Source organism: Glycine soja, chromosome 7, assembly GCF_004193775.1.
Source record: "Glycine soja cultivar W05 chromosome 7, ASM419377v2, whole genome shotgun sequence".
Taxonomy (NCBI): Eukaryota; Viridiplantae; Streptophyta; class Magnoliopsida; order Fabales; family Fabaceae; genus Glycine; species Glycine soja.
Window position 1 is genome coordinate 3474419 of NC_041008.1, and position 10207 is coordinate 3484625.

Genomic DNA, 10207 nt, shown 5'->3' on the forward strand with positions numbered 1-10207 from the left:
GTTTCAAATTCTAATTTTAAGTATATATAACTACATTAAAAATCAAATTTTATTGTTTACAAATATCTTATTTGGCTAAAAAAAAATTATGTAGTCAATTCTTTTATCTTAACCGACTAATTTAAAGTTTCATTGAGAATGAAGTAAAATCTAAAAAAAATTATTTTCAAAAAATCAAATTCAAATATTATCTAAACAATTTAAATTTAACTTCCACGTATTAACTATTTTGTATCCAATTATGTCCTTCAAACGTTATCAGTTATTTACCTTACCCACGTGAATGAAAATATATGACTATGACTGAACTTCGACACATTAACTATTATTGTAATACACATTTTCTCCCTATTTTGTTTTTACATTAAAGGAAAAGAAAAATGTGGTTATATAAATAGTGGTGGAGGGGGATCGAGTGGAGTCCTCTGGTTTATTCTGAGGCCTGTGCTGTGCTCTGAGGGGCCATAGTTTGGGACCCTTTGAACCCTAATCTCCACCCAAACCCATTTTCCCGGGAAATTCCCTTGGAAAAGAAAGAGCGAAGAGGAAAATGCAGAATCACAGGCTGAAGCAGCAGCAGCAGCAGCAGCAGCAGCAACAACAAGCTCTTATGCAGCAAGCTCTTCTCCAACAACAGTCTCTCTACCACCCTGGCCTCCTTGCTCCTCCTCAGGTTCGGACCCCTCATATACTCTCTCTCTCTCCATTTCCGATCATAGCTTCGATCTTATCGTGTTCTATCGATCTTCGTGTCTCCCATTTTGCCATTTCGGGGTTTATTGCAAAGCCTAGGGTTTTGTTGCAGAGAATAATTTCTCCTTTCCTTTTCAAGAGCTCGTTGTGTTTTATTCATTTTTTTATTACTTAATTTCTATCCGTTGCAGTGTTTACCGAAGTTTGGAGTTAGTTAATTAATTTTGCCTCGCCGTGTGAGGGTTTTGCATGAGTAGGACCAAATGAACAGAAAAAAAAATGTGTTTTAGAAAAAATGGAAACTTCGGGTTGGAATTCTCTTTGAAAGGCATCTAGTTGAATAATGCTATTTTTGAAGTATTAAAAAAATTGTAGTGGTTTGGTGTTTGCGGTGGTGAATGGCTCTGAAAATTATGTTTAAGGTATTTCATCTGTGTGAATGGCTCAACGCTGTTAGTCCACGTGGTGCAGAGGCATTTTGTAGGAGTAACTGTGAAGTTAAAACCAAGCCTTGGAGTAATGACTTATGACCCATGTGCCCTCTCACTCAGACTGTCTTTGGGTGAGAAGTGGCATTATTCTAACCTAGGGAAAAATATTGAGAACTGTCCTTTTCCTCCTTTTCTGTTGCCGTTTCGTCTATATGTAAGAGAGATGAGGTGTGTAAGCTTGCCATGTTATAAACACTAGTACTACCTCCAATTCTATATGATAAGCAAAAAACTAATTCATCAAAACCAATGAAAATAGTTAAGTTAGTTTATTTTAATTAACAGTGATTAATAATGTCATAACTTTTTTTTTTCAGAAATACTCATAATTAAATAGTTTAAGAAGTGATTGTATTTAATGACACTAACTTGTAATTCAAGGGGTATTTTTTTCCACCAAGTGTGACTCAAAGGCCAATGTATGCATTCTCTTGCATGGGGGAATGGGTGAATGTCTTCATTAATAGACTTCACAATAAATTAAGCATATTTTTTTTATTCGTAGGAATTGAAGACAGTACCAAGGGGTTTACGATATTCACAGATCCTATTCAATCAACTTAGTTATATCCCTTTCGTAATAAATTAAGGGTATAAAATAAAATATAAATTAATACATTTGAAAATAAGCCTACGTTATGCAGCTATTTGTTTTTTATTTTTTTTATAAAAGACTAGAGGCAATATTGTTTTATTGGAGGTTTGGTTGGGAAAAGAATCTGAATAGTCTAACTAAAATAATTTATTGTCTGACATCATTTAGGCATTTCTGTCCAGTTTGCTTGGTGTAGTGTTAAATCAGCATTAGTCTTGAAGGATTTTTTTTGTTTTTCTTACTGCCTTGGTATTAATTTGTATTTAGCTATTTATTCGGAGTGTTTTGGGTAACAGTGAAAACATTCTCATTAACTTTTGTTTGGCTTAGCAATGAACTGATGTATGCAATTTTTTTCTCTTTTGTTTGGTAACGGTTGGGTTACATGCTTTCTTCATTCCCATTCACCCCAGTAAATGTTTTTTCATACTTCTCTCATTGTCTGTATTGGTAGATACAATACAATTTTTTTTCTCTTGATTTGCCCTCTTTTTCCTTTCTTTCCTTTTTCACTTCTTCATTTTGCAGATTGAACCATATCCAAGTGGAAATTTGCCTCCTGGTTTTGATCCAAGTACTTGCCGCAGTGTGTGAGTGTTTGTCTAGACATTTTTTTTTTGCCTTTTACTCTTAATATTTTATCTCTCATTTTTTTGTTTGTTTCATGATTGTGATTGTGTGCAAACAAGCTTGGGCGCCATTACTTTAATCTTTTATTTACCCCATTTCAAATAATGATTGGTGTTAAATGCATTTGAGATGCTGGTCTTTTGTATTTTACCTAAGTAGAAATTTTTGCCGTGCTTAAAAGCAATTCTGGTGTACCAAAACTACCTGTATGTTACTTTTTGCTTTAATGACTAAAATTAATTACTTGTTCCCTAATTTTTTTCTTCTGTTCTTTTTTTTTAAAAATTGTAGCTTCTTTATCTTTGAGAAAATGCAGGTATGTTGGGAACATCCATACACAGGTAACTGAGCCGCTTTTGCAAGAAGTTTTCTCGGGTACTGGCCCAGTTGAAGGTTGTAAGCTTATCAGAAAGGATAAGGTATATTTTTTCGCTTAGTTATCTCTTTGTCTAATTTCTTAATTTAAATTTTAAAGACTAGCTGAAAATGGAGCTTTATATTTGACATTTGGTGCCTTTGTTTTGCAGTCATCCTATGGATTCATTCATTACTTTGATCGCAGATCTGCTGCTCTTGCCATATTATCTCTCAATGGAAGGCATCTGTAAGTGTTGCTGTTAAGATTTATGTTAAATTGATTTCATTTTGTGTTCAAATTCTAATTCAATGCTTTGCAGATTTGGGCAGCCTATCAAAGTTAATTGGGCATATGCTAGTGGTCAGAGAGAGGATACGTCAGGTTAGTTCACATTTCTGAGTTAAATATATTGATATTTTTGGGCCATTTTGTTTAAACTTTGAAAAAGTGTTTTTTAAAAAAATTATTTTTTAAGAAAAAGATAGGATAGGATTTGCTTCTTAAAAAAGCAGTTTAGACAAAGATTAAAAAAAAAGCAGAAAACTGCTTATTTTATTCAAGTGTTTTTTTTTTTAAATAAGCTTAAACAAATGGGCCCTATGTTCATACTAGGCCTGATCCTTTGGGAACTTTTGGCTAAGATATTATATTATATGGCTTGTTTCCTTTAATTTGCAGGTCACTACAATATATTTGTTGGCGATCTAAGTCCTGAGGTTACTGATGCTACGTTGTTTGCATGCTTTTCTGTCTATCCCAGTTGTTCGTAAGTTTCACTCTCATGATTTCTTAGTAAAACAGTCGCCTCTTTCTTTATTTGTAGTTTCGGACTTGAATCAATCTCTGTTCATCCAAAATGGAAAAAAAAATTGTACTGTCTCAAAGGATAGTTGTACGGTATGTTCTTTGCAATTATGTTGGTAACTTAGATTGGCTCATCATATTTATTTTTTCTGGCGGCTCCAGAGATGCAAGGGTTATGTGGGATCAGAAGACTGGGCATTCAAGGGGATTTGGATTTGTTTCATTCCGTAACCAACAGGTGGTTTTAGAATCTTAATTTTCTGTGTAACAGGGCTCTTTATGATGTTTTTGACTTAAAATTTTTCTTGAATTTTTGTAGGATGCACAAAGCTCTATAAATGATTTGACTGGTAAGAAATTTGTTATTGGCTTAACAACCTTAGATGTGAACCACTTTAATTTTAGATGAATCTCAAATGATTTTTCATTATATAATATCACTTGAAGCAAAACTAATGTCACAGTTCTTTTGTAGGAATCGGTGTTGACTCTATGCTGTTTAGGTTCTTTTTGTAGGAATTGTCTTGTTAACTTTTTAGAACTACCTTTTATGATGTATTCACTTTGCAATTGCATACAGTGACAGATCCAGAAAATTTCGTTAGTGGAGACAAAGAAATAGTCCATAATATTTTTACTGACAAAAAATATTATAATTTTTTATAAAATACACAATCTCATGGTAGAAAAAGTCAAAATATCTAAGCTTTTACATATTTAAAATGATAAAGTGGGTAAAATTGATGTAATTTTTTTATTTTTATTTTTACATTCTTTTATTTAGAAAATTATTTTACGAGGACAATACCTATTTTTTTTTGGGGACAAAAACAATAATCATCTAAAATGTTCAAGTAAAAAAATTTACTTAGTGGGGGCAATTGCTCCCATAGTTGTCAACGTGCATCGATCCCTGATTGCATATATGAGTATCATTTTTTTTTCTTGTCCACCTGTATTTCCTGTATGATGCAAGCACAATTTATGAACTCTGCCTATGTCCTTCAGGTAAGTGGCTTGGAAGTAGACAGATACGTTGTAACTGGGCAACAAAAGGTGCTGGTGGTAATGAAGAGAAGCAAAACTCAGATGCAAAAAGTGTGGTGGAACTTACAAATGGCTCATCTGGTCAGTATACTGCAGTTCATGAAACAGTGGTAGAGATAGTTGAATTTAAAAAATTTATTTTAAGCCTCTAATTCTTGATTTAAGGGTGGACCTGGGTGCTTTCTAACATTTTGTTGCAGCCATTTGACCCTAGAAAGATTTTATAAATGATTGGACTTGTAAAAATTATTGTGTTTGTGAAGTATTCTGTTTTCCCAGTGAACTAATGGAATGCTAGCCATGAAATTAACCAACATGTTTTATTCTATTTGTACAGAAGATGGTAAAGAGACATCTAACAGTGATGCTCCTGAGAACAATCCTCAGTATACTACTGTTTATGTGGGTAACCTTGCTCCAGAGGTAAGAGCTTTTCTTGTGTTTTTTAATTTTAATTTTACATTTAGAACAATACCATTTCATCAACTGTTATTTGATTGAAAAGTTTGCAAACTTATAATTTTTGAAGTCCATTACTGATATTGGCGTTGCCAAATTTTACATTACCTCTATCATCTTGTTTGTTCTCCTTATCTCTTTTGGCTATTATGTATACTTGTGCGTTATGTTTTGAATTCTGCAGCAATTCCTGTTGCCATTTTATTCATTATGACCTTTGGTAATCCACAGGTAACTCAACTTGATCTCCATCGCCACTTCCATGCTCTTGGGGCTGGAGTGATGGAGGAGGTTCGGGTCCAGCGTGATAAAGGGTTTGGTTTTGTGAGGTACAGTACTCATGCTGAAGCAGCTCTGGCTATTCAGATGGGGAACGCCCAGTCTCTTCTATGTGGAAAACCAATTAAGGTGTGGATTTCACTGAACTTTTGATGCTGTTGCTACTTGCTGTGTAATTTTTGTATGGTTTGTTGTGGGTCATGGTTTTTATTGTTGACATATTTTTCTGGTTCTAACATTGCTAGAAAACAACTACGCTGATTAATTCTTTTCTTTTCGTGGGGGGGGGGCAAAATTGGGTATTTGGAACTCAGAATTTTCTTTTCTTGAATTTGAGCTGGTGCACACATTTGAGATTCTGGTGTTTCCCTGTTGTATATGGTAGATTCATTTTGTTTATTTTTTGCAGCTTTGATGCTTAATCTACTTTTGACCATATATTCATTTTCTATGATCCCTTTTGCCCCCACCTATTCATTTCTTTTAGTCATTATTTTATTCTCCTTCAGGTAGTGTTTGGAAATTGATTTCAAATTTCAATGAATTTTAAATGCATAGAAGTTTAATTACTTCCAAGTAAATTCCCTTCATTTTTAAAATATTTGTTTGGGTAAAGTGGTAAAGCAATTCAATTTCTTTCATTAGATAAAGTAATTTAATTTCCATCATATGCAAATCCCATTGTGTTATTTAAAATTCCTCTATTTTAGTTGTTTTTTGAAATTCCTTCATTTTAGGTTTTATTTGAAATTCTTTCATTTTGTTTGGAAAAAAAATCTATAAAATCCCTATCATTTTAAAAAACTCTTTGGGTTTGATATCCAAATAAGTAATTTTGATGTATGGTATTGTAAATTCACTTAAACATTGAGTTCCTCCCTCAAAATTCCACATCCAAACACAACCAGGCTATTTATTTGTTGCACTTCAACTCTGACCATTGCTATCATGTTAAAATACAGTGCTCTTGGGGGAGCAAGCCCACTCCACCTGGAACTGCTTCAAATCCCCTTCCCCCACCTGCTGCTGCATCTCTGCCTGGCCTGTCTGCAACTGATCTTTTGGCGTATGAGCGACAGCTAGCAATTAGCAAGATGGGTGGCGTCCACGCCTTGATGCATCCTCAAGGACAACATCATCTTAAACAAGCAGCAGCTATTGGAGCCAGCCAGGCAATATATGATGGTGGGTTCCAGAATGTTGCAGCTGCACAGCAAATGATGTACTACCAGTAACACACTTCGGTTCTCTTGATGTATTGGGGTTTAATGCTAGCTATATATTCTGCCCTGTGCACATTGATTCGTGTTAAACTCTAGGGAGCCTTTTCTTTTTACTTTTTTACCCGACGGTAGTGTTGTAGTTACACCTACCATATTAGACAATTATGAGTAAACATTTGTATGGGTTTGTATCATGTATGCGGTTTTCTACTTAATAGTGGTGAGTGTTTATGATTTTAAGAGGGGATTGTCTGTTCAGACATGTTTCTTCTCATCACCCATTTGGGTGTTACTATGCGATAGTTGTCATCAATATCATCCTGTCTATAGAGGCTGTTATATATTTATTAATATTTCACTTGTAATCGGACCCATATAATGTTGAATATTTAATTAACAGTTGTTCAAAAGAAACGGTTAATGAATCAAATAAAAAGCTTTTATTGAAAATCGTTTTAACGAGGATTACTTTTATTTTAACATAAGCATTGTCAACTAGCATTTGCCATAAATTTCCATACTAATACACTGCAATAAAACATTTTATTTCATGCTTTTCATTTTCGAATAAATTTCCTTATCTGATCGATCAAAATAAAAAGTAATGGCGAAATGATAATTTGTTAATGTTTTGATAATGGCCAAATATACTGGTGTAAGAGAAGCACAATAGAAATGTAGATGCACACAAATATTTCCCTTACTCATCTAAAGGACTAATATTTCGCAATCTTGGAAACACATATGCTTTAAGTATTTCCAACCAAAAAATAAATAGGAACTGAATAATCTTAAGTTCCAAAGAGAGGATCAAAAAGAAAAAGGAAAATCCGCATGAAGAACAGATGGTGACAAGCCATGATGAAAGTCTAGTAATCCAACACTGGTTATTTCTCTCAGAAATGTTAAACGTGTCAAAGATTAGTCCTTTTCCAGTCTTGCAATATACTTGTCATAGAATTGGCCTGCTTTCTCAAGCTCTCCAAGCTCAGTGTAACAATCAGCAATTGCCCCAAAAGCTTCTGTACTCCCTGAGTCTTCTCCTTCCCGTTCAGAGATGGCCAGAACCATGGAATGATATTTAATAGCATCTCTGTATTTTCCCTGTCTTTGTAGTGAGGCTCCTGTAATATGCAACATTTCAATTGTTTTGAAGAAGCACCTAGTAAAATCCTTCACTCATTCAACACACATGTGCGCACACACACAAAGAACAATGTCATTGTGTATGAGCCCCTCTCAAAAAACACAGATTAATAAGCAAAATAGGGAAGATTACAAACCTAGACCTCTAGCAGCTTTTTTCTCTTCAATAGGATCTTTTAGATTCTGGGCAAGCTCAAGTGCATTCTTAAACTCCGTGAATGCTTTATCTGGTCGTTGATTCCTTAGAAAGTTCTTTCCATTTTTCAACTTCGAAATTAGCTCCTGCTTCTTTGGGTTAACAATAATTTCATTATCAAGTATCCTACCACCGCCAATGGGAGCATAACTCAAGCTAGGGGCATAGGACTCAATTTTGGCTTGCTTCCTTAAAGCTGAGTTGATTTGGATCAATTGCTCGTTTACCCGTTGTAATTCATTCCTTCTTTGCCGAGCGAGCAACCCTGTCATATGATCAGTGAATTCAGGACAAGGAAAGTATATCACTCATCTGTAGAAGTACATTCGAAACACCTCTACCACATTCTTGTAGAAGCAGAAATTATAAAACTTGTGATATCAGAAATCAGATATTCAAGGACATTAGCTGCCTTTATGTTTTTTACATCTTTTACTTTTTGCTAAAGTTTCTACTAACTCATATTTCTGTACTTAGAGAAATAAATTTTCTGCAGATATATCTCAATTTCCCCTTAACTTCTTTCCTGTTTTTTCTTCTTTAAGGAGGATCCCTACTCCTTTGCTTTCTAATCTTCTCCTTTCTTTTTTCATTTTTGATTAAAAAAAGTTTCTGCATATATCAGTGAGTGTTCCCTTTGTGATAATAAAAAGTCTGTTGTTTTATATTATACAAGAAACCTTGAAGACAATAGGTAAACACATTGAGCTTTCAAAAGGCATTCATGCTTCACATAGCTGGATTTAACTTTGGAATGAGTTTCGTGTATTTTAAGATTTGTAGTTGTATACAAAACATATTTCAGTAATATGCTAGTCCTTTATCTTATAACCGATGAACTAATGCAACAAATAAAACTCATTTCCACACAAACATCTTGCAACAAAATGAACTTCCTACTCTCCAAGCTCTTAGAATTAGTAACATTGATCACAAGCAAGAATAACTGTACAGGGAATCTCTCACTACCTTACCTCCAACTGTGGCTCCAATAAGGGCTACTGCCAGCAGTATAGGCATATTGAAAACAGAGGTATCAGCCTCACACGTTTCAGCCAAGGCTGTGTTAGGCATAGAGAACATCAAAATATTGCTCGCTACAAATATCAGTGACGGGAACCTTTGGTGTATGTCTTCCTAGCAAGGCAAACAATTTTAATCAGAAGTTAAAGAGAAAGATGCCAAAATGCAAAAGAGAATAACAACTGAAAATCAACAGAATGTAGAGACAGAAGCATTATCCCAACATACAGAAGCGACCAAAAAAGAGAAATTTAGTGTAACAAACAGTATCCACAGTGGTCAATTTTTCCAATAAAAAGAAAAAGATCATACCTTCCATATTTAACAATAAAATCTATCTTATAACTTCCATATTTGACAACTAATGCACAGTGTGTTGTGTAGAAACACATTTGTAGTAAAAACTAACAATAACAAATACATAGATCAAAAGATTCAAAGCGCATAGCTGCAAGAATGCCGTGACTCACCATCATACCTTACACTTTGAGCAGTGCAGCAAACTCGGAATCTTAGAAGATCCATCAAACGTGTCTACAAAGTGTGGAACACCCTTGTCCCGTTTTAGAGAAAGACAAGCTAATTTTCCTGATTCATTGGAAAAAAAATGAATTTTGTCACAGTTTTGCAAGACCCAAAGACTCAACAACAGTGTTTCCAAAGCTCAAACATCATGAAAGTTACGATTTTGAAATCCGTTTGAAGATGGGGTGCGGAAGAAAACTGACCTGGGAGTACGGGTTTGGTGTTGTTGGCGTAGAATTGAGGTTGTGAGAAGCGAGGGCGAGTGAGGAAACAAGAGCAACGGATGAGCACCGCCATGAGTTGAGTTAGTTCGGTGAGCTGAAAGCTGTAACTGAAAGGATAAAACGTTGGGATAACAATCTGTGTCTGTCTTTGTGTGCTGAATCACAACTTACTATGTGCGTCCTAGGTGGACTTCTTCAACCTTTTCTATTCTCTCTCGCTACACTTACATTAATATTTTAAGATTAATTCTTTATGTTTTTAGTGTTTTTTTTTATGTTTGGTCTTTTATATTTTAGAATTTTGAATTGAGTTCTTTATGTTTATAAAGCGAGTGAAATAATGATTATTTTTAATTTTAAAATATGATTTTAATTATTTTTATTAATTTGAGACATAAAAATTAGAATTTAATGTTTATGTGTATAATTATTTTAAAAGTTAATAAATTTATCATACATAATAAGTTATTATTAGATTTCATTAGATTCACTTATATAAAAATTATAAAATCTA

The 10207-nt window shown here is 34.1% G+C and overlaps 2 protein-coding genes across 2 annotated transcripts; one reads left to right on the plus strand and one right to left on the minus strand.

Annotated features, from left to right (window-relative positions):
• Positions 1-403: 403 nt before the first annotated feature.
• Positions 404-6930, plus strand: LOC114418194 (oligouridylate-binding protein 1B-like). The gene is made up of 12 exons (XM_028383420.1): positions 404-673; positions 2308-2369; positions 2726-2828; positions 2937-3013; positions 3087-3148; positions 3446-3533; positions 3734-3809; positions 3891-3921; positions 4580-4699; positions 4956-5041; positions 5309-5485; positions 6319-6930. Exons 1-12 carry the CDS (start codon positions 551-553, stop codon positions 6589-6591), a joined length of 1278 nt encoding a protein of 425 aa, XP_028239221.1. The 5' UTR covers positions 404-550; the 3' UTR covers positions 6592-6930.
• A 321-nt stretch (positions 6931-7251) lies between these two features.
• LOC114418195 (protein FLUORESCENT IN BLUE LIGHT, chloroplastic-like) lies at positions 7252-9875 on the minus strand. Its single transcript, XM_028383421.1, has 5 exons — positions 9673-9875; positions 9423-9532; positions 8896-9058; positions 7863-8186; positions 7252-7703 (listed from the first exon to the last, which is right to left on the minus strand). Exons 1-5 carry the CDS (start codon positions 9764-9766, stop codon positions 7501-7503), a joined length of 894 nt encoding a protein of 297 aa, XP_028239222.1. The 5' UTR covers positions 9767-9875; the 3' UTR covers positions 7252-7500.
• Between the last annotated feature and the right edge of the window lie 332 nt (positions 9876-10207).

What these genes read in the sequence shown, in the direction of transcription:
- LOC114418194 (XM_028383420.1), top strand. Translation starts at nt 551, where the DNA reads ATGCAGAATCACAGGCTGAAGCAGCAGCAGCAGCAGCAGCAGCAGCAA. An exon ending in CCAAGTACTTGCCGCAGTGT is followed by an intron (nt 2,370 to 2,725) that starts GTGAGTGTTTGT and finishes GAGAAAATGCAG; the next exon opens with GTATGTTGGGAACATCCATA. An exon ending in CTCTATAAATGATTTGACTG is followed by an intron (nt 3,922 to 4,579) that starts GTAAGAAATTTG and finishes TATGTCCTTCAG; the next exon opens with GTAAGTGGCTTGGAAGTAGA.
- LOC114418195 (XM_028383421.1), bottom strand. Translation starts at nt 9,766, where the DNA reads ATGGCGGTGCTCATCCGTTGCTCTTGTTTCCTCACTCGCCCTCGCTTC. An exon ending in CACCAAACCCGTACTCCCAG is followed by an intron (nt 9,533 to 9,672) that starts GTCAGTTTTCTT and finishes CCAATGAATCAG; the next exon opens with GAAAATTAGCTTGTCTTTCT. An exon ending in TATTGGAGCCACAGTTGGAG is followed by an intron (nt 8,187 to 8,895) that starts GTAAGGTAGTGA and finishes ATCATATGACAG; the next exon opens with GGTTGCTCGCTCGGCAAAGA.